The 20,573-nt window shown below is 36.9% G+C and overlaps 8 protein-coding genes across 13 annotated transcripts in view; 6 read left to right on the plus strand and 2 right to left on the minus strand.

Annotated features, from left to right (window-relative positions):
• Positions 1-2,445, plus strand: part of LOC123011265 (cullin-1) — a 12,223-nt gene extending 9,778 nt beyond the window's left edge. For all 3 annotated transcript variants that reach the window (XM_044408629.1, XM_044408628.1, XM_044408627.1), the window contains exons 7-10: positions 1,186-1,335; positions 1,386-1,726; positions 1,781-2,000; positions 2,049-2,445. In XM_044408629.1, the coding sequence (XP_044264564.1) occupies positions 1,186-1,335; positions 1,386-1,726; positions 1,781-2,000; positions 2,049-2,129 (792 nt within the window). In that variant the 3' untranslated portion in view covers positions 2,130-2,445. The remainder of the gene's footprint in view (positions 1-1,185; positions 1,336-1,385; positions 1,727-1,780; positions 2,001-2,048) is intronic.
• An 85-nt stretch (positions 2,446-2,530) lies between these two features.
• Positions 2,531-5,744, plus strand: LOC123010656 (TBC1 domain family member 31). Its single transcript, XM_044407725.1, has 7 exons — positions 2,531-2,720; positions 2,772-3,204; positions 3,253-3,401; positions 3,447-3,882; positions 3,934-4,288; positions 4,330-4,959; positions 5,003-5,744. The coding sequence occupies exons 1-7, from the start codon at positions 2,647-2,649 to the stop codon at positions 5,620-5,622; spliced, it is 2,697 nt and encodes an 898-aa protein (XP_044263660.1). The 5' UTR covers positions 2,531-2,646; the 3' UTR covers positions 5,623-5,744.
• A 94-nt stretch (positions 5,745-5,838) lies between these two features.
• On the plus strand, positions 5,839-11,191 carry LOC123012080 (RNA-binding motif protein, X-linked 2). 2 transcript variants are annotated; one of them, XM_044409863.1, is made up of 5 exons: positions 5,839-5,970; positions 6,023-6,175; positions 6,223-8,685; positions 8,735-10,098; positions 10,163-11,191. In XM_044409863.1, exons 1-3 carry the CDS (start codon positions 5,957-5,959, stop codon positions 6,860-6,862), a joined length of 807 nt encoding a protein of 268 aa, XP_044265798.1. In that variant the 5' UTR covers positions 5,839-5,956; the 3' UTR covers positions 6,863-8,685; positions 8,735-10,098; positions 10,163-11,191. The 2 variants fall into 2 exon arrangements, with proteins under 2 accessions (XP_044265798.1, XP_044265797.1); XM_044409862.1 differs by lacking the exons at positions 5,839-5,970; positions 6,023-6,175 and having other exon boundaries at positions 6,873-8,685.
• LOC123012077 (mitochondrial tRNA-specific 2-thiouridylase 1) lies at positions 6,860-8,378 on the minus strand. 2 transcript variants are annotated; one of them, XM_044409858.1, is made up of 5 exons: positions 8,239-8,378; positions 8,027-8,192; positions 7,795-7,979; positions 7,519-7,745; positions 6,860-7,466 (listed from the first exon to the last, which is right to left on the minus strand). In XM_044409858.1, the coding sequence occupies exons 1-5, from the start codon at positions 8,318-8,320 to the stop codon at positions 6,867-6,869; spliced, it is 1,260 nt and encodes a 419-aa protein (XP_044265793.1). In that variant the 5' UTR covers positions 8,321-8,378; the 3' UTR covers positions 6,860-6,866. The 2 variants fall into 2 exon arrangements, with proteins under 2 accessions (XP_044265793.1, XP_044265794.1); XM_044409859.1 differs by having other exon boundaries at positions 8,027-8,178; positions 8,239-8,373.
• Positions 11,192-11,481: 290 nt separating the features above from the next.
• LOC123012076 (transmembrane protein 214-A) lies at positions 11,482-15,808 on the plus strand. Its single transcript, XM_044409857.1, has 10 exons — positions 11,482-11,712; positions 11,764-11,927; positions 11,979-12,146; positions 12,188-12,491; positions 12,541-12,954; positions 13,003-13,145; positions 14,660-14,786; positions 14,836-15,089; positions 15,143-15,261; positions 15,312-15,808. Exons 1-10 carry the CDS (start codon positions 11,586-11,588, stop codon positions 15,430-15,432), a joined length of 1,941 nt encoding a protein of 646 aa, XP_044265792.1. The 5' UTR covers positions 11,482-11,585; the 3' UTR covers positions 15,433-15,808.
• LOC123012079 (putative deoxyribonuclease TATDN1) lies at positions 15,483-17,056 on the minus strand. Its single transcript, XM_044409861.1, has 6 exons — positions 16,663-17,056; positions 16,431-16,610; positions 16,202-16,385; positions 15,955-16,152; positions 15,698-15,910; positions 15,483-15,652 (listed from the first exon to the last, which is right to left on the minus strand). Exons 1-6 carry the CDS (start codon positions 16,799-16,801, stop codon positions 15,535-15,537), a joined length of 1,032 nt encoding a protein of 343 aa, XP_044265796.1. The 5' UTR covers positions 16,802-17,056; the 3' UTR covers positions 15,483-15,534.
• LOC123012078 (glycosaminoglycan xylosylkinase homolog) lies at positions 16,684-18,152 on the plus strand. The gene is made up of 4 exons (XM_044409860.1): positions 16,684-17,181; positions 17,230-17,654; positions 17,704-17,904; positions 17,954-18,152. Exons 1-4 carry the CDS (start codon positions 16,777-16,779, stop codon positions 18,135-18,137), a joined length of 1,215 nt encoding a protein of 404 aa, XP_044265795.1. The 5' UTR covers positions 16,684-16,776; the 3' UTR covers positions 18,138-18,152.
• Positions 18,153-18,414: 262 nt separating this feature from the next.
• The window catches only part of LOC123010925 (ATP-dependent RNA helicase DHX30-like), a 12,056-nt gene continuing 9,897 nt past the window's right edge, over positions 18,415-20,573 (plus strand). Inside the window, exons 1-3 of one of the 2 annotated variants that reach the window (XM_044408116.1) lie at positions 18,502-18,643; positions 18,741-19,541; positions 19,594-19,810. In XM_044408116.1, the coding sequence (XP_044264051.1) occupies positions 18,766-19,541; positions 19,594-19,810 (993 nt within the window). In that variant the 5' untranslated portion in view covers positions 18,502-18,643; positions 18,741-18,765. Of the gene's footprint in view, positions 19,542-19,593; positions 19,811-20,573 lie in introns of both variants that reach the window. The other variant, XM_044408115.1, reaches the window with a different exon arrangement.

The following is a 20,573-nucleotide window of genomic DNA, read 5'->3' on the forward strand; positions in this document are numbered from 1 at the left end:
TTTTTCCAGAAAACGACTGAATTTAAGCCTACAGCTTAAAACTTGATTTCTATGCTTGTAATTTGTAAAAAATAAAATAAAACCTTTAAGGAAACAGCACTTTTCAAAAAAATTAAATAAAAATGGAGTCAGGGCGGAAATGCTACAAATTTTTTATTATTTGAAGATTTAGAATTGTAGATATCGGGTATTTTAACATTCTCAAGCTTTGTTTCTTTTGTTATAACTTTTTTTTATATGTTATCTACTGTTTTCTCTTTGTACCATGGAACAAAAATTTGACTCTTTGATAAGAAAACAGCACTGATTTTTAAAAAAATTGTTAAGTTTTATTTTATACTGTCTGAAGGAAATAGAATCAAAAGTTTTAGTTTATTGAAATAAAAATCGTAATTTTATAATTGTGTGGACAAGTTTTTTTTTAATTTTGAAGTCTGATTTATAATCTTTAAAAATAACAATTTTGAAGTAATCATGACGAAAAAATTTTTTTAATTTTTTTTATACCTTGTCTAGTCTATGCTTGTACTTTGGAATATGAAATCGAAATCTTTCAGGAAATAGCACTAGTTTAAAATAAATTAAATAATAGAGTCAGGGAAAAATGCTTTTTTTTTGAAGATAGAATTTTGTTCTAAGACTTTTAATTTCATTATATCTGAATTAAAAAATTAAATAAAAACTTTGCTACATTAAAATTTGAGTTATTTAAGTAAGCACAAATTTTCAAAAAAAATTAAAAAAAAAAGAGTCAAGACGGAAATGCCACAATTTTTTTAACATTTGGAGGTTCTAAATTTTTATTTCACAATATCTGAATGATTAAAAGCGAAATAAAAACTTCAGCACATTGACATAAAGTCGCTATTTTGTGGTAATGGACGTGGTTTTGAAAATTTCCAAGGTTTAAAAATAATGCTTTTGAACTAATTTTTAAGGAAATCATCATATCAAAAAAGAACCAAGATTTCTTTACCTTTTAGAATATCGGATATTTTAACATACCCTTTATTTTTTTCTATTATAATTTCTTTTATTTTTTATCTACTTTTTTCTATGCAATAAAAATTTATAATCATTAAGGGAAGCACAGATTTTTTTTTCAGTTATTTTGTATTATTTGAAGTTTTGTAACTTTGTTGTAAGTAAAAAATCTATAATTATTCTTCTTCTGATGTGTTTTAGGACATTGGGGTGTCCAAAGATCTGAACGAGCAATTCAAAAGTCATCTGTTAAACTCAAACGAAACCCTAGACATAGATTTTAGTATTCAAGTGTTATCTTCCGGATCATGGCCTTTCCAACAATCTTTCACTTTTGGATTACCGACTGAGGTACGAACTGTAATTTTATGTAATATTGTTAATAAATTTGTTTTTTGTAGCTTGAAAGAAGTGTTCATAGATTTACAAATTTCTATTCCGGTCAACATTCGGGCCGGAAATTAAATTGGCTGTATAACATGTCGAAAGGCGAGTTACACACGAACTGTTTCAAAAATAGATACACACTCCAAGCTAGTACGTTTCAAATGGCTGTGCTGCTCCAATTCAACGTGGCTGAAAATTGGACAATAGCTCAACTCGAGGAGAATACCCAAATCAAAACAGATTTCCTAATACAGGTCATACAGATATTACTTAAAGCGAAACTAATCACTTGCGATGACGACGAGAACGAGCTCACGCCCCACTCGATTGTGAATCTTTTTCTAGGATATAAAAAGTGAGTTTAGTGGGGGTGGTTCCCCGATTTGATTGATTTTTTTTTCTTTTCTAGTAAAAAACTTCGAGTAAATATCAATATTCCAATGAAGACCGAGCTGAAGATGGAGCAAGAAACGACTCATAAACATATTGAAGAAGACAGGAAATTGCTGATTCAAGCAGCGATTGTGAGAATCATGAAAATGAGGAAAATTCTGAAACATCAACAATTGGTGGCTGAAGTTTTGAATCAGTTGTCGTCGAGGTTTAAGCCTCGAGTTCACATCATCAAGGTGAGGGTTTTTCTTGGGGTTTTTGTGTCTAATTTTTTTTTTTTGCAGAAATGCATAGACATCTTGATTGAGAAGGAGTATCTGGAGAGGACTGAAGGCCAGAAAGACACCTACAGTTACTTGGCATGATTCAGCAAACGCAACTGTCATCCAATGTCTGTCTTTGATTAACTACCAGCGTGAGTCAACGAGTGGATTGTATATTGTAAATATTCGAAAAATAAATTGTACTTTAAGTGATATGCTATACTAAAATACACAATTGTATTTATGTTTTGGTTGAAATTGTCCTAGAACTGTCATCTACAAGCGATATTCCTTTGAAATTCTGTTTTATTTCTGCTTTTACTTTATTAATTGTATAGAATCTGTTTATTTGTATTACTATGTGAAAAGAATACGAATGTAATTTAATTCACCGATTTTAAATAAATTGTTTTGACAACTTTTTTATTTACTGCGGGTTTGGGTGTAAATGCACCTTTAGCCGATTTGACCAATCAGAGCTCCAGTTGCTCGAACAAGTGTCAAATTTTAGTACTTAACCTCACTTTGTCAAAACGTAAACAAACAATTAAAAAGCCTTAAAACCGCTCAAATTTTTCTCAAGAATGCAATTCTAAGAGTGCGGAAGCGTGAAATAACCATGACTCTCAATTTGACCAAAGAAAATCGCATTTATAAGAAACTTTTTACTCTGAAGCCAGCTCAAAGAGACGGGTATTTCGCCCCTCACACACTGTAAAATCATTAATGATGAGTTGTTTTCAGCTTAATTCTTAACGTGCATCACACTGACAAAAACGCACAGAAGATTCGCTTCATAAACAGCTGTTTTGACAAAACTGGTCAAATTCTGGCACTGGCCGATAACGAGGGCAACATTTTTGTGGTCGATTTCACCAGTAGGAAATTCTGGAACATACCTAAATTCACAACCAGTTGTGTGATCGTGAAATTTTCACGTTTCAAAGAAAGTGAGATTCTCGTAGGGGCGCATAGTGGGGCTGTTTACGTGGTTGAGACCCAAACAGGCTCCGTTTGTGGTCAACTGAGGGGTCACGAGTCTCCTGTTAATTGCATTTCGTACGGGGATAACTTCCTGTGTCTCACGGGGTCCACAAGCGAGGCCATTTTATGGGACTTGAGGACCAACACCAAGTTGCAAGTGCTGAGTTTGCAACGCAATTGCTCGCTGAAATATGTACGAATTTTGCTTTCACAAATTGATTTTGATCAGTTTCAATTTCAGGTGTGTTTCATTCCTGTTTCGTGCAATATTTTGACTTGTTTCAACGACGATGTGATCCAGATCTGGCAATTTGGCTCTTTTGAGATGAAAACTGAAATACCCCCATTGGTGTGGTTCAACCACGAAGTGAAAAACGTCACTTTCACACAGTAATGGTAGAAGTTTTGTTAATTTTTTGTAATTTCTTTTTCAAGGGATGGTAAAGTAATGGTGATTGGTTGTCGTTCACCCCACCTCGCCCTTTTCCTCCTGACTAACTTCAAATTACTGAAATTTATTACCTTGCCCGAGCATATTCAGTCCCTGAAACACGTTGATTTTATCCCCCAACCCAACGATGGGGGTGCAAATAAAATTCTAGCAGTTTTATCAGGTCGTGGCACTGTTTTTTTCTACGACAGCGACCAGAATATTCTCATAAGTGAATTGGTGGCGAATTATGAGGTGTCAAAATACGATTTTGGTGGTAGTTACATGTCGTGTGTTTTATCCTCCGGTGACGTGAATATTTACGACGTGGTGCAATATGTCGTCGTACCAATTAAACTGAAGGCTGTGAGGGCCCAAAGTGCGGGAAAAAGTGTCAAATTGCGGCGATGTTTGGAGAAAATGGGTATTGTTAAGGAGCAGGTGAGCGACGCGGACCGCAGACTAAACGCATTTCACCGATTCAACTTCCAGATTAGGGAAATTCTCGAGTTGGAGAAACTGAGGATGATCCTGAAGGAATGTGGCGAGTATCCCGATTCCCACCGAACGAAAATCTGGGAACACCTATTGGTGCTTCCCAACAACAGGGATCTCTACAACGCCATCATCAACCACCGAATGATCATCTCTTTTGAGGATTTATGCCGCAAATACCCCCTTGAAAACAAGAGAAACCTCAAAAACCTCAAACAATTGCTCGACAATTTGGTCACGTGGTGTCCCTTCTTCCTCAATGTCGAATTTCTACCACTTTTCGTCTTCCCCTTTGTCAAGGTTTTTATCAACACACCGTTGACATGTTTCGAGGCCGTTTGCACGATTATTTGTAAGTTTTCGAGTTTGTCAGTTTTTGTAATTAAGTTGCAGTGAACTGGTGTCAATTTTGGTTCGAGTACTTCCCCCTGCCTCCGGTCAACGTCCTCGCGATGGTCGAAAACGTCCTAATGGTACACGACCCCGAACTTTTGGACTTTTTCACTAAGAAAAAAGTCTCGTCTGAATTGTACGCGTGGCCTATTTTGCGAACTGCCTTTTCCGAGGTGTTAACAGCGCCATCTTGGAAAATCTTCTGGGACCATATTTTGACAAACGAGCCTTCGTTTCTCCTGTGTGGAGTTGTCGCTTATAACATTTTACAAAGAACTTCAATTTTGAGTCTCCGAGATGATAAACACTTTAGATGTTTCTACAATACTCATCATCCGATCGATGTTAAGAAATTACTGGCGAAAAGTTACCACATTTTGGCCAACACGGGCGAAACCATGCATCCGCGCCAATATTTGAACATGTTCAAGAAAATCAATTTGGGGGAATACCCAAATTTCTGCGATTATCCCAAGACCATGATCGAGAAGGCGGAGAAAGAGGGCGAGATGAAGAGAGAGATGGCGAGTTTGAAAACCGACGAACTTGATTTGTTTCGTCGCCGATTGGTCAGTTTGGAACGGTTGCAAAATATCGAAGTGGAGGAAGAGGAGAATAAGCGAATTTTGGGTGAGTTTGTCCATTTTTGGGGTTTTATTTATTTTGTTGGTAGAAATGGAAAATGCCATTCGAAAACAACTGCTGGAGGAGCAGACCCGACTCCAGGAGTACTACGAAAGGGTGGCCAACCTGCGTGACAAATTCCGCGAAGAAGACAAGGTTTTGGCCTCGTTGAGAACCAAAATCGCCAAAGAGCAACAATTAAAAAGCCGCCGGAAGTACTTATCCTCGATTATGGACGATGTCAGATTCAGAAAAGGCGAGAAAGATTACACATTGACCAAAGTTGAGGATGAACTCCTCGTCCATTATTCCGAATTGTTGAAAAATAAGTACAGAATTGAGAAGTTGTTAAACTCGGAGGAAATAGCAACAAGCACTAAAATCCCAATTGATGAACAACAACAACAACTGTCGAGCGAAATTGATCGTGTCAGGAGGAGTGAAACGCCGCGAAAACATCTGAAAATGTTGAATCTGGCAACAGGGCTTGAAGCCATGGATGCGTTAATAGAAAAAGTTGAAAGTGAGTTGGAGAAACAAAAGAATGGAAGTGGAAGTGACAGTGATGCTGATAGACGAATTGTGGCGCTGCAAGCGGAGACTAGAGAGTTGGCCTCGAAAATTAACAATCTGATTGAGTTGCTTGCGGGTATGGAAGTGGGCGAATAGGGGGTTACAAGTACAAATTTAATTTTTTAAGTTGTACCGTTTTTATTTATTTTTATGTTTTATTTCTGATCTCGTATGCACCTGTGATATGTCTTTGAACGGCAATAGATTTATAAAATATTTTCTTATTTTATTTATTTCCCTGAATAAAATTCTTATGTGAAGGTATCTTAATATTATGAGGTATGGTGTAAATGCACCTTAATGAGAACTTCAAAACTGTCAAATGTCAACAAAAACTTAACCTCAATTTTCAAATTTTATACGACAAGATTTTAATCGTATTATTGTTGTTATCCACTTTTTTTAATTATTTGGGCCACAATCAAGCAAAATGAATCCTTTGACGTGAGTATTTATAAATTTCCCGGCAGTTTTGCAAAAATTCCTCCGATTTCAGGAATATGAAAAACGTGAAAAAACTGAGCGAACAGGAGCTTTATACTGGCAACAAGACGTCTTGGCACGACCAGTACAGAGACAGTGCTTGGGTCTTTATCGGTGGTTTACCATTTGACCTAACTGAGGGCGATATAATTTGCATTTTCTCACAGTAAGTTGTCTCAAACGTTGGTAACAGTAGCCCCAAAACTTCTACAGGTACGGCGAAGTCGTCAATTTAAACCTAATCAGAGACAAGGACTCTGGCAAGTCAAAAGGGTTCTGTTTCTTGTGCTATGAAGACCAGAGGTCCACCGACTTGGCCGTGGACAATTTCAACGGAATCAAAATCCTGAACAGGACGATTCGTGTGGACCACGTCAGCAACTACAAAGTACCAAAACAGGGCAAGAAGACCGACGCTGAGACGAAAAAACTGTACGAGGAGGGGTGCGCCCCCAAAGCCGTGCCTGTACAAGTCCCCATCAAGGCCCCAGTGAAGATCAAGAAAGATCCCGATGATTTTCGCGAAACCCTCTCTGATCAGATCAATTCGGAGATCAAGCTACCGGAGCGTTTGCCAATTTACACGATAAAAAAAGAAAAAGTTGACGAGGAGACGCCACCACCGACCCCTGTCACAAAAGAGAAAAAGGAGAAGAAGCACAAGAAGGAGAAAAAGAAGAAGAAGAAGAAGAAAAAGGCCAAGTCTGACGACAGTAGCGATTCAGATTCCGACAAGAAGAAGAAAAATAAGAAGAAAGACGAGTCAGGGTCTGATTATTCAGCCGAGGACAGTGTGTCAGAAGATGAGGATAAGAGGAAACGGTCTCGGAGCCCCAATAAGAAGAGTCGCTGATTTATTAACATCTATTTACAGCTCTGTGCTTCATGTCTTCATTATCAGTAAGATCATCTTCACTATCACTGACTTTACTTACGTATTTTTTTAAAATATGAGAAACATTCGCTAGACTATTATTTTCTAAGTAATATAGTGAGAAATGTGATACTCCCGTATTGATTATTCTAGCCCCTCCGAGACACTCACCGTCTTTTGATAAGACAGCGTATTGTCCAGGAGTGATAGCCCTTTTGTATTTATTCACTTTGATAATCAAGCCTTTGCTGGTTTGACACACTTGGCATTTGACCCAATACTTGGTGTGTTGGAACTTAAAATCGCACTCGAAAACGCCCCCATTTTGCAAGTCGGGGGGTTGTGAGTGGATCCAGTGGGGCTCACTTGTGAAAATTATGTTCGTGTAGAGGAGGGGATGTTTTGTACCCTTGGCCACATAAATAATATTCTTATCTACGTCTTTTCGTGCTACGAAGTAGGCACTTTCGTAGCTGGAGAGCCTCGCCCTTTGACCCAAAGTCCACTGGTGGACTCCATTGTGCTCCCCCATGACTCTCACGGTGTCAACATCAACGAAATCGCCTGGTTTGTCATCAATGTACTGAAAAAAAAAGTTTCAGTCATGGCTAACCAACCAATAACGATTGCGGTACTTCTCTGATAAAGTCCTGAAATTTCCGATTGCCGATAAAACAGATCCCCATACTTTCCTTCTTCCTTGCGATTTTCTCAAGTCCGTTTTCAGTTGCGATTTTTTTGACTTGTGGTTTCATCAAGTCGCCCAAGGGGAACATTGTGCGTTGCAGAGCCTCCTGATTGACTTGGCTCAGGAAGAAGGTTTGGTCTTTGAACCAATCAGCGGCGCTTAGGAGTCTCACCCCTGTTTTTTTTTTAATTGTAAATTGACACAATTGTGCAGTGATACGAACCCTTCTCCAGGTTGTAATGTTCGAGGAAAGCCCCGAAACTAGTCCGTGCGTAATGCCCCGTCGCAATGGCATCCGCCCCCAACTCGTTCACGGCAAATTTGTAAAAATAATTAAATTTAATATTGCGGTTGCAGAGAATGTCGGGGTTCGGCGTGTACCCAGACTCGTACTCTTTGATTAAGTTGCTGAAATTGAATATTGTACGATTTTTTGGCGGGGAATTTGATTATACCAAAACACTTCATTCCAGTAATGTTTGACAAAATTAACGTGGGTTAATTTAATGTCCAGTTTGGCGCATATAAGAGCGGCGTCTTTGTAGTCGGCGTCGGAGGAACAGTAGCCTTTTTCGTCCGCAATGTCCCAGTTTTGCATGAAAACACCCTGTATATCATAACCTAAAATTTTTGGTCGGGTTTATGAACATTTTTGGATGTGGTTCACCTCGCTTTTTGAGTAAAAGGGCTGCGACGGCGCTATCGACGCCCCCAGATACCCCAACCACCACCTTTCGGATGTTTAACATCGCTTTTTGGCCGTTTAAGGGGACATAACCTATAAAATTTGGACGAAGTCAGCGGTACCAAAACTGTCAATTTCAACTTGATCAGCGGTAACAATAGTATTTAAAAAATACACAAAAACCACAGATTAAACTACGTTTATTCAATTCTTAATTATAATGATTAATATGTTTATGTAATTAGTTGAAAGTAACTACATAAAACAATTATTTGTTTGAATTCATACGATTTAAGCTTGTTATCAGAAGTGACATAAGTGTTGTCATTCACAAAAGTGCTTGTAAAATTGCTGAATTTTCCTGAAAAATAACTCACAAGTTTTCAACGACTATTCCCATTGGAAAAGCCACCAAATCTAAGCATATTGGTACGCCAAAAATAAGTGCTTAAAGCGCCTCTAACCCAACTTTTTCTAGAGATGTTTAATGTGGTAATTTATTAATAAATATGGACAAGTTATCACCCGTCGACCCTCCAGTGTTTAATCTATTGTGCCTCCTTAGAGAGAAAGGGGGTTTGTTGAAAAGATCTGCCCGTCACGACCACCTTTTCAACTGCATGAAAAAAAACGCCCCCGAGTTGTACAAGTGTGAAAACTGCGAGTTTACTGCCTTCCTCAAAGTCAATTTGAAAATCCACAATGAGATGTTCCACCGATCAACTGGCAAAAACTTCACCTTTGAGAATTTCCTCTCAAGTGCAAACGAGAATTACAACATGGAAAACATATTGAAATTTCACCATTGTCTAGATTGCAATTTCGGCACTTATTCTCTGCTTTTATTCGCGCGACATCAATTCGACCACCACGAGCCCAAACCCAAGCCAAAAATGCCCCCAATCGAGTCGAAAATCACCCGAAAAACGCGCGCCCACATCAGTTACAGGGCTTTCAAAGGCACTAAATTATTCGAATGCGGCCAATGCGACGCCAAAACTAAGAGTGTATACTCTTTGATGAAACACATAGAAGTGTTGCATGGGTTTTCGGACGAACTTAAGATATTTACCTGCGAGAAATGCCCGTTTAAATCGCAATACGAGGGGGCTCTCAAGAACCACTTGAAACGACACGACGCGGAAAACAGCGACGAATGGTTCGAGTGCGATCAGTGCTCCTATAAAACCAAACACCAGAACTACCTTCATCGGCATGTGAAAGCGAATCATACAGACCCCAATAATAAAAAGTACTTTTGCGAACATTGTGACTACAAAGCYAAGATGAAATGCACTTTGAACGATCATATCATATCCAGGCACACMGCTCTGGAAAACATTAACTGGTTTTTGTGCGAATTGTGCGCCTATAAATGCAAGCATAAGCGGAATTTGATGCAACACAAGCGAGGGAAGCATAAATTAAACATTTAAGTTGTTTCAATGCATTTATTAAACAATTATATTATACTTTTGATGGTGATAGTTCTACGAGACATAAAATAAAAGAATTTAAATAAATTGTGATGTTTTTGTTTGAAAAATGCTGAATTCAAAATTGGCAACTGTCATTTTTATGACCCGCCAAATTTAAAAATGACATTTGGTTGTCTATTTTTGTGCTCGCTGTACAACGATGTTGTGAATTTCTCTCAAACCAATCAAATAATTATTCTACATTTTTGATTTTAATATTTTGCCGTGTTTTGGCTTGCTAGAAATAAAAAATGCAATATGGTGATTGGTGCTTTTCGGTTTCTAACGGTGGTAGTTGTGTAAATAACTGGAACATCGAAAATGTGTGCCACACAAAAAATAGAGGTCATCGTCCCATAGCAAGGTTTGTATTTTTTGCAAATAAAAGTAACAAAAATATTTATTTGTTCCATTTTACGATTTTGTAGGTATAATGGACACTAAACCTCCAACGCTTACCGTCCAACCATGTAACAATGTTGGAAAAAATTGAATTTTTCGATTGCCAAGAATCCACAATTTTTTCACAATATCAGTGCAAACTGTGCCCGTTTTTTTCCGATTTTTTAATCACTTTAAACTCACACGTTGAAAAAGTACATTCCATTGAGGGCCAGTCCTCTAAGGTTCGCTTTGAACTCCGCAAATGTACCAATTGTGGTTTTGAGACATTCTCCTGTTTGGTCTATTTAAGACATGTCAACAGTTGTAAAAACACAGAAATTAAGAGAATTCGCATCGGAGATTTAAACTGGTATAATTGCCCCCACTGTGGTTACAAATCCAAGTACAGAGGCTGCGTAAAAGCGCACATTGTCTTCCGACACACCTCCTTTGAGGAAACGAAATGGTTTGAGTGCACTTATTGTGTCTACAGGAGCAAAACAAAAGGCGATTTAAGGAAACACATCCAGAGAATTCACACTCGCCAAGGGATCGACAATAGGAAGAAATTTCAGTGCGAAAAATGCCCTTTCCAAACGAAAAGAAGAGCCTGTCTGAGGATGCACATGATAACGCAGCACACAAACTGTGATAAGAAGGAAATCAAGACGGAAGTGTTATATTACTGCACAGTCTGCGAATATAAAACGAAGCGTTCAGATAACTTGAAAACGCATGTCAGGGAGCAACATTCATCACCAGATGATATTAAATGGTTTGAGTGCGACCAGTGTGAATATAAAGCGAAAAGGGGGAACAGACTAAAACAGCACAAGTTGATGAAACACACGGATTTGGAGAGGATTCAGTGGTTTAAATGCGGGCATTGCGAATATAAGGGAAAATTAAAAGTGAACTTGAAGGCGCACATTTTGTTGCAGCATATTCATTTGAATTTGTAGCTTTTATACGTGTTGATACCCATAAGGGGTCACTTTTTATAACAAAATAATGTTACGAATTGTTGGGGATTGTACATAAAAATTTATATTAATAAATGGGTATTTTGAGGGTGTTGCTTTCAATTTTTTGCACTCGTTCTGTGCTGTTTTAACGTTATCTAAAAAAAATACAGAAAATTTTACAGATAAAAAAGTATGAAAAGTGGCTGTTATGGATGTAAAATTTGAAGTAGGTTTGATTAAAAAAATGCAGTTTTTTTAAATTTGGAGGTACTTTGTGACATATAATTATTTGTAAATGGTGCTACGAAATACTACTGTCTTATTTTTTTAATAAAAGCACAACTTTAATTTCTATATCCACACCGCTCAGAAATCATAATTTACGTGGCGGAGTGGGGGTTAAACAGCTGTCAAAAAGATTGTCAACGTGTGAAGGCTACATGGCAATAAGTGCGGTTATTTGAGTTTTCTTTTGATTTTCTAGTAATAATTGAGTGAAAAAATGTCCGGTCAATGGGAAGTGGTTGGTAAAAAGAAGGAAAAAGGAAGCAAGGATTTAAATCAGAAAGTTGTGAAGCAAATAAATAAAACCAAACCGGAGAATCACAATGTAAAAGTCGAGGATGTTTGTGAGTCACAAATGAGTACAAAAACAAATTGTTGTATTGCCCTGTTTTCAGTGGCAAAATCCCAAGTTAAGAACTTGTATTCCAATGGTAAAAATAAAGAAAACAAACCAGTTGAAGTGAAAAAAGACGGGGGGTCCAAAAAAACGAAAATTCAAGAGAAGACTCAGGAGGTGAAGCCAAAAGCTCCCAAATCTATTGAAAGTGCACTTAATTTGGTATTTTCACGTTTTATTTACTTTATTTTATAATTATGGTTATGCCCCCAGATCGATGTCGATGCATTTAAAAATGTGTTTGAAAAAAACAAATCGCAATTCCCCGACGCCCCCATTGTGTGGTTGAAGGAACTCTCGTGGTTTTTGAATCAGAAACTCAATGTTGAAGTCCATGATCCAGTCTTCGCAACGAAGCCCGAAAATTACCCATTGAAAATTGTGAGTGGAAAATTCGCTTGGTTTAATTAATTTAAATTTAGGTGCCCTCAGGAATTCTATCTGTGATTGAAAAAGTGACCCAAGTCGTGGATAAAAACAACCTTCAGGTGTTTTTCGACATCGCCTTAACATCAATGGCCACTGATATGAGTAAAAACTTGCCTGCGCTGGGTTACAAGTTGTTTTTGCAACACATCGCCTTAAAAGACCCTAAATTAGTCCGCGCCAATTTGGGAAAATACTGCGTTTTGCGAACGTCTTATCAAAATCGTCCAAATATCGGTTTATCAATTTTATGGGCGGTGGGGCAAGCTGGGATTAGGGATTTCCAAACGGGATTAGCTAGTGGGTTTTTTGAATCCGTGTCGTCCAAAAAACAACTAAATTGTTTCAGTTTTCCAGGATTTGATGTTACCGTTGATTGAACTGAAAAATTATTCACGATTTATTGTCCAATATTTGATTAAGTTGATTTCTGCCGTCGACGAAGCGGCGCTTAGCAAAGAACAGTTTGTTTCCATTCTTGATGTTGTATTTTCAAACAGGAAAAACTTTCCCAATGATCTTAAACAAGACCTCTTAACAGTTGTACCAACTTTGAAATCGTTTTTGTTTACAAATAAGAAGGAATCGAGTTGTGTTGATTTTTATTTAAAGAAAATACCAACTGCTGGAAATGATTCGTTTAAAGACTGTTTGTGCGACGTTGTAGTTGAGGGATTTAGCAGAGATCAGAGCAGTTTGGAGCACTGGTCTAAAATTTACAACAAGAACGTTGCCTCAAGTGCCATTCTTCTTAAATATATTGGTATGTGTTTTTTTTTTTAATACAATTTTAAAATTTTGATTTTTTTAGCTAAAAACTGGCAAACGCTTTCTCCTAAAATAAACAAGAAAGTGTTGTCACAAACGTTGAATCAAATTCTCATTGAAAGTAAAGAGTTGAGGACAAAGAAAAAGAAAGAAGAGGGATTGATTGAAGCCATTCACATTTCTGAGGTATTTTTACACATAAGTAAAAAAATGAATTTACTTTTTCCTCAGCGTGACAATTAAACCTACTCGAGAGTAAAACTTTCACCAGAATTCTTTTACAGTGACGTATTTGGAAACATTCACAAATGATTAAATTCATCATTATCATAAAAAGGTGGCCTTGATTTGAAGAGGACAAAAAAGGGACACCAAAGTCATTCTATACTTTTTTTTAATTAATGTGCATCAAGTAGGTTGTAGAAGTCTAAATGAATCTTTAATTTAAAGTCCGATTTACACAAAAAGTGTCATTAATGTTATTCAAAACAAATTTAATCACATCAATAATGACACAAATCTTTATGTTTGCTATCTTATGTTGATTACGTTGTTAATTTTAACCATTTTTTGCTACATGGGGTACACATTTATTTGAAAAAATAATTTTTGGGGAAGATTCAGTTTAGGATTGTTTGAATTTTCGCATAGTTGCCACCTTAAAATGATCTCTTTCAACGACCACTTCGTGCACATTATATGAAAATGAGTATATTGACTTTAAAAGTGTAAAGCGGTCCTTAGATAGTAGCCTTACTCGCGTTTTGACGTTTCGAAAAGTCAAATTTGACGTTAAAGCTTGCTTTACAGTGTATTTACAATGTTTCAAAAATCTGATGTCCAATTTTTTGTTCGGTTGTATTAACGGTTATCAAACTTTAAAGTAAAGATCGAATAATAAAAAAATCATTTGACCTTTATTGTACTTGTTTGTTAAATGTTTTAAGATATTATTCTTAAACTTCGACCCTTATTAAAAATACGTTTTTTTCAACGTCCAAAGCATCAAATATATCAATATCAAATAATGCATTGAGTGACGGTTTTATTGAACTTGCACCTTATCTTGTGAGCAAAGTTCTTTCAACGGATAATCGAGGTAATTGCCTTGCATACGAATGGAAACAAGTCAATTGATAATCTTTGTTATTTCTAAAAAATTCCATTCATTTATGGATTTAATTAATAATTTATTAATTAAATGCATTCTATCATGAATAAAAGCAGAGTGATGACGTTAACGGCTGTTTTAAGTTAATTATTCGCGTTTTTTTTTTGTGAAAGTTTTTAAAATTGGCGCGTTTTTGTCTCCCACTTTCGAGTGTTGGCAGCGTTGGCAGCAGCATTTGCGCGGTTGGCATTGATCATTGACAATTTGTGACAGCAATTTGGAATAATTGGAAGATTTTTTGGTGTTTTATTGGCGTTTTTACAGTTTTGGAAATAAAATTTTCGCGTACAGTGATCTTATTAAACTCGTTTCGCTTTGTCTAAATTTTTGTGTTATCGTGCCAACATAAATTCGATAAATTTAAAATAATTAAAAATACACAAATTGCTATTTTTCGAATAACCGGTGCTTGAAAGGTGACTATCTATTGTAAAAGGTATTTGAATAATTTATGTGTGGTAAAATTTAATTTCACAGCGAAAGTTACCTCAATTTTCGAAATTTCACAATTTTTTTTATTTCTTTTCAGGAATTATTGGGGAAAATGGCCAACAAGAAAGCTTCACGTTCGTGGTTTAGATTCCTGTTTTACACAACGACTTTGTTGCTTGCAATTTACATTTATGCTGACACCAAACAGGCCGGCAGTTGGCAAAGTATGTCACTATTAACCCCAATTTCTTGAATTTCTAACACATGTTTCAGAATCCAACACGAGGAAATTCTTGACTGAGACAGGCGTATGTGACTACACCCATAAAGTCGTGAGTAAAGTCCAAGACGGGTGGCTAGCAGTGGACAACCAAATCATGGAAAATTTCCCCACTTATCGCCAGGGGGTCATTGATTTCTCGCAACCCTACATTGAGTTTCTGAGGAGTTTTGGCCAAATCCTGTGCAACATGTGCACAAACATTAAAGAGATTATCATTGAGAAATATCCAGTGGTAGTGAAATCGGTACGATGAAGTCTTGCAAGATAACGTTGTCTAGATTGTTCAAATTGTTGCAGATTGACTCATACGCTCCTGGTGTCGTGGAGCAGTCTCAAAACGCAGTCACTACGGCGTGGTCAAGCTCTGTGTTTTATGTCAGCAGGAGCATTGATTATTTGCGCACCGAGGTTTTTGTGTAAGTGATTTGTTTTTCTTTGACATGAGTTTAAAAAAATGCAATTACAGGGGCCAGTTATCCCCCGCGAATATGCAAAGGGTGGTGTATGAAGCCTTCAACACGACTCAAACCAAGGCGACTGAATACTACCACTGGTTGTATGAAAAGGTCCAAAATACGATCAAATAAGGGCTGTGAGGGTGTCTGCGAACTAGGTTATGGTTATTTTTATGTACTTTTTTATCCCATTATATTTATTTTACAAAAACATTCCTCATACAGGAATGATTGTTACAGTGGTGTGTTGATTGCATCAGGAAAGAAAAATTTGAGTGTATTTTCGTAAATGAGTTTAGATAAAGTGTCAGGGTTTTCTTTTTTAACCACAGCAATAACGTCGAGAACTTGTCTGAAATTGACTCGTTAAAAAATGGATAATTGAGTAAGCAGTTACCTTATGTTACACGGTTCATTCCGACCCTTAACCAAACAGTCGATTTTCCACTTTTCTTTTTTGACGCTGTTTGTTACTAAATTTTCTTTGGAAATAAAGGAATATCCAGCATGGGTGGGTCTTATTTCACACCAAGGGCAGTCGGTTTCAATCAGGATTTTGTCACTGGGGAGCAGTGAAACAGTCTCGAGGTTTTCCTTCGTTTTCAGAGAACTGATTAAGTTTAGTTTGGAATTTAACGAATTCGAAATTTTTACCATCCATTTAAGCCTATGAAGAAATTCATGTCAAGGAAACGCCGGGCTTCGCCAATCGTGCCATCAAAGGAGTGGACGACCCCCCGCAAGTTCGGGTACTTCCCCAGAATTTCAGCCAAGTCTTCAGCGGCGTTCCGGCAGTGAAGAAACAAAGGCAGGTTTGAGGTTTTAGTCAAGTCGAGTTGCATTTCAAAGAATCTGAAATGTGAAAAAAATGGAACACAGCCGGGTTTTGAGTGAAAATTACTTTTTTTGCACGTCTTTGGGGCAGAATTGGAGTCGGTCATAGTCCAAACCACATTCGCCAATAGCTACGACTTTTTTACCCCCATTTTCAATCGTTTGTCTCAATTGAGTCAAGTAGTGTGAAGGGTCGGCTTCAAACTCGAGACATCTAGTCGGGTGGACCCCAACTGTGGTGAATAACCGCTCTGGAACGATAAAATTAAAACACGAAGTAAATTTCGCTTAAATACCGTCAGTTTCGGCTATTTTTAATGCCTTCTGACTCTCCTCCAAGTTCCCCCCAGTAATGATGATTTTTTCTAAACCAGCGTCCCAACTTCGCTTCAAAACTTGCTCTAAATCTGCTGAGTGCTTTGTAGCCCCATTATAGACCCCTGAATACATGAGATCCGTCAAATTAGCCCCAATATCTTCAAAACAAAATTATATTTCTCCCAATTGCGATTTAAAATAATCACTTACCAATAAATTTACGTACTTTAGTCATTTTTAATGTTCCCTTCGTCGCGTTTCTAACCTCAAAAGTGCAGAACTCGTTAAAAATCTGGCGCCAAAAAATCCCAATTTTGATTTTAAATGATACGCAGAAGGAAATTATCATGTATTAGTATCACAATAATTGTAATATTTATGTTTTCAACGTATTATTTACTAACAAGGTTAACATCCACCGAAAGTGAGGTTAGGAGTGTCCACGAACAAATTTATTTTCACCTTGAAAATTTACCAGATTTGTATAAAACGCGTAAACCGTTCGAAAACGACGCAATTGATAAGTTTATAAAAAATGTGAATGTTGTAAGAAGCGAGGAAGTCGCAAAAGTATGGGAAATTGCAAATTCGTGGGTCTCCAGTACCAAACTGGTGGACTTGGAAAGCCCCCTTTTGGGCACTGTATTGTCGGATTTGAAAACAGCGAAAATAATTAAAGCCGATTTGTATTCCAAAGGGACGCAATTGAAACTTTTATTGACTTTAGAAGTGAGTTAAAAAAATAGTTTATTTTTTATACTGTGAAAATTGTTTAAGGGCAACCAAAACGTAGTGTTTAAACCGAAATGGTACGATAAGCGGCGCATCATCGAGGGGCCCGTCTATGCAGGGAAAGACAGACACAGTAGTGAAATTGTGGCATTTTATTTATCAGCTCTCTTAAATCTTCCACTAACGCCTTGTAGTGTGGAGCGCACGTTGTCTTTTTCTCATGATATTGCCCCCGTGGCCACTAAACGTCTCCTCAACACTAGTTTTGAAATTAACAACAGGACGTGCATTTTTGGGAAATGTTTGTACTGCAGGAGGGAAGAGCCGGTTTGTGATGACGAGAATTTTTCTGTAACTGGGGCTGTGATTTTTAACGTAAATGAGCCTTTGAAGAGCTACAGGTCACCGTGGCAAAGGACCTACAAGAAGAACAAGAAAGCAATCTGGGAAGAAGAAGATAACTATTGCAAGTTTGTATTGCAACTTGTTGCTGACTAAATTTTTAGTTTAATTTTTAAGATTCGTGAAGGAAAAATTAACGAAACGAAGAATATTAGATTTGGTTGATGCTTCAATTTTTGATTTTTTGATACAGAATGGCGATAGGCACAATTACGAAACACTGCATGAAAATGTTGTTTTAATAGACAATGGGAAAGGTTTTGGGAACCCTAACATATCACATTTGGACATTTTAGCCCCTTTATATCAATGCTGCATGTACTTGGAATCTGTTGTGACTTTAACGTTGTAAAATGATGCATTTTAGGCTCAGAAGTGCGACTTTGAAGAAACTGTTGAATCTGGCTGGGGGTCATTTGAGAAAAAAAATTGAACTCATGCCTGATATACACCAGTTGCTAATTAGTGACCATCTCAAGGCTGTGGAGGAACGACTGATGATCGTTTTTGCTACTATTGAATATTGTAAAAATCACGCCAAAGTTGAATAAAAAATGGACCTCTCATTTGTTATTTCAATTTTACCGCCAAAAAACATGTTCAATGTGCAGTAGTACCAACATTGACTAATATCTGGTAAAAAACAAAATGTAAATTGACAAGTTAATTATAAAAACTAGTGTTTTATTCATTTTTGTAATTCTAATTATTTGTCTCTGTGATAAATAAATAATTGGAAAATAACAATTTTCTCTCGTTTTTTAATCAGCGCATGCACAATACGTAGTGCTTTTCGTGTTGTGAGGTTGGCATTGTCCGTCACTGTCAGTTCCCATGTGCCTCTGGTTTTTCGAAAATACAAAAAAGTTTGAAATGTGGAAAAAACTGTCATTTATCTTCAACAGAAACAACCCCTTCCAGAGGAGGTGTTTGTTCTGTGTTCAATTTGGTTATGGTCAGCAGCTCCGAGTGAATAATTCAAAAATCATAACCCTACAAACAAAAAAATGGTTAAGTTTATTATCTAACTACAGATTTTCAAAATTGGTCAAGTCAAGTAAGTTACAAAAATCTCAACCGTTTAACACGAATTCAACCAGTGCGTTGATTTCCCATGAGAGAAATGGCAATTCGTCTCTTGTCCGCTTTTTAAGGAACGAAAGAACGGCAAACTTCGTAATGGAATCTTCGGAGACTCAGAAACACAATAATTCTGACTCTGAGGCCTACAAAAAGAACTTGTTTAAACGAAGACCACCAACGGCAGTTTTGAAAAAATCCTCTGTGAAGTTGCGTCTACCAGCAGTAAAGAAGACTTGTGCGAAATTAAGCCAATCGAGACAATATTCAACGAGCGTTGATAAGGATGTGTCTGAGAAGCCTGCGACGACTGATAGAATCAACACTTCTCCCAAAAATGTTCTTAACAATATTTTCGCCGTTGTTGCCCAACATTTCAACAACAGAGACCTCAAACTACAACCAAGTTACAACATAATTAAAGAAAAAAATAGGATCATTTCTTGGTGTTGCACTTACAACACCAAGTGGCCGGAACCAATGAAATTCGTCTCAACTGGCCAAACTAAACAAGAAGCGTCTCACAAAGCCGCCCTTGCTGCCTTACTTTGGCTGAGAAAGTTGGAAAAAATCACCCCAGATGGACATCCTATCATAATGGACAAACATGAAGTGTTGGATATCAACAGACGGTCACTTCCTACTGTTACTTTAGACCAGAACACAACAAATAACCTGAAAAATGTATCAGAGATTTACTCAAACGAATTTGTGCCACTTTTACAACAAAATATCGACAAGAAGACCAGACCTGCCCTCGAAATGAATGAGATTAATAGTTTGAGTGATGTCAATGGGAATTTGAGACAGAAAGTGTTTTCAGTTTCGAAATATTTGGCCAAGGAGAAAGTGAATTTACCGATTTCTGAATACAAGTAATTGATTTCGCATTAATTTAGGTGTTGTTTATTTATCGTGTTGTTTCAGGAAGCAATTCATAAATTTACTGAAAGAAAATCAAATTATTATTGTGAAAGGAGAACCGGGATGTGGGAAAAGTACCCGAATTCCTCAATATGTCCTGGAATCGTGGGCTTCAGATGGTTTGGGTAAGGGAGAACCTTGTCGGATTGCAGTCACACAACCTAGGCGAATTGCTGCGATTTCATTGGCTGATCGAGTTTCAGACGAGAGGAATGAAAGGGTAAGTGATGAGGTTGTTTTTCAGTCTTAAAGTTTTATGTTAATAATAGTAATACCTAACAAAAAATATTTTATAAAAACCATGAATTTATTAGGATATTGATTGGTTTTAGAACTTTAATAAAATATGTTAATAGCTATGGTTTCATTTACTATTTATTAAGCTAAAAGAAAAATTAATTCTGTAGTTCTGTTTCTCATAATTTGTCATAATTAACTGTTTATTCTGAATACTATAATTGATAATTATTAAGTAAAATTAAACATACATTCCGAATTCTTGAAAACAGAAAAAATATTCTTAGAATTGCTTATGCTATGCCAAAAAATTAACAATTCGTCATGAAGTCAAAATTATATTGACGCACAAGAGAATCACATTTTGATTTTGCAACTTTGTCGAGTTTGTCTACTTTGTCTTCGCTTCCAAGTTCTAGTGATTTTAATTTTTCTTGTGTGGCTTTACAGAAGTTATAAATTTCTATGTACGACGAGCCTAAGTGCTTTTTGTCTAAATTATATTTTACACTTTCGCAGTAATTAAAGAGAGCTTGTTTCGTTAGCGCGAATTTTTCAAATCGTTTGTCTTCTTCAGCTTGGTTTTTAACTTCTTTTAAAATGTTTTTTACTTCACTGTCACTTCTGCCGCCTCTTGTGTATAATAATTTCAAATCCTTTTCGTTATTGCGTAATTTTTCTTTCGCTTTTAATGTAAGAATGCCATTTTGATCAACGCTCATTGTCAGTTGTACTTCACATTGTCT

The sequence above is a fragment of the Tribolium madens genome, unplaced genomic scaffold, assembly GCF_015345945.1.
Source record: "Tribolium madens isolate multiple individuals breed KSU strain unplaced genomic scaffold, Tmad_KSU_1.1 Scaffold_91;HRSCAF=231;Tcas5.2_LG7, whole genome shotgun sequence".
NCBI lineage: Eukaryota > Metazoa > Arthropoda > Insecta > Coleoptera > Tenebrionidae > Tribolium > Tribolium madens.

Excerpts from the sequence above, each read along its gene's own strand:
- LOC123012079 (XM_044409861.1), bottom strand. The coding sequence starts at position 16,801 with ATGATAATTTCCTTCTGCGTATCATTTAAAATCAAAATTGGGATTTTT. Across the intron at positions 15,911-15,954 it reads TTCATAGGCTTAAATGGATG|TTCTCTGAAAACGAAGGAAA; the intron begins GTAAAAATTTCG and ends AAACTTAATCAG. Across the intron at positions 15,653-15,697 it reads AATGAACCGTGTAACATAAG|ACAAGTTCTCGACGTTATTG; the intron begins GTAACTGCTTAC and ends AGTCAATTTCAG.
- LOC123012076 (XM_044409857.1), top strand. The coding sequence starts at position 11,586 with ATGTCCGGTCAATGGGAAGTGGTTGGTAAAAAGAAGGAAAAAGGAAGC. Across the intron at positions 14,787-14,835 it reads ACAGGCCGGCAGTTGGCAAA|AATCCAACACGAGGAAATTC; the intron begins GTATGTCACTAT and ends CACATGTTTCAG. Across the intron at positions 15,090-15,142 it reads ATCCAGTGGTAGTGAAATCG|ATTGACTCATACGCTCCTGG; the intron begins GTACGATGAAGT and ends AAATTGTTGCAG.
- LOC123010656 (XM_044407725.1), top strand. The coding sequence starts at position 2,647 with ATGACTCTCAATTTGACCAAAGAAAATCGCATTTATAAGAAACTTTTT. Across the intron at positions 2,721-2,771 it reads AAGCCAGCTCAAAGAGACGG|CTTAATTCTTAACGTGCATC; the intron begins GTATTTCGCCCC and ends AGTTGTTTTCAG. Across the intron at positions 4,960-5,002 it reads GGAGAATAAGCGAATTTTGG|AAATGGAAAATGCCATTCGA; the intron begins GTGAGTTTGTCC and ends TTTTGTTGGTAG.
- LOC123012078 (XM_044409860.1), top strand. The coding sequence starts at position 16,777 with ATGATACGCAGAAGGAAATTATCATGTATTAGTATCACAATAATTGTA. Across the intron at positions 17,182-17,229 it reads AACTTTTATTGACTTTAGAA|GGCAACCAAAACGTAGTGTT; the intron begins GTGAGTTAAAAA and ends AAATTGTTTAAG. Across the intron at positions 17,905-17,953 it reads CCTTTATATCAATGCTGCAT|GCTCAGAAGTGCGACTTTGA; the intron begins GTACTTGGAATC and ends GATGCATTTTAG.
- LOC123012077 (XM_044409858.1), bottom strand. The coding sequence starts at position 8,320 with ATGTTAAACATCCGAAAGGTGGTGGTTGGGGTATCTGGGGGCGTCGAT. Across the intron at positions 8,193-8,238 it reads CCTTTTACTCAAAAAGCGAG|GTTATGATATACAGGGTGTT; the intron begins GTGAACCACATC and ends CAAAAATTTTAG. Across the intron at positions 7,746-7,794 it reads ACATTACAACCTGGAGAAGG|GGGTGAGACTCCTAAGCGCC; the intron begins GTTCGTATCACT and ends AAAAAAAAACAG.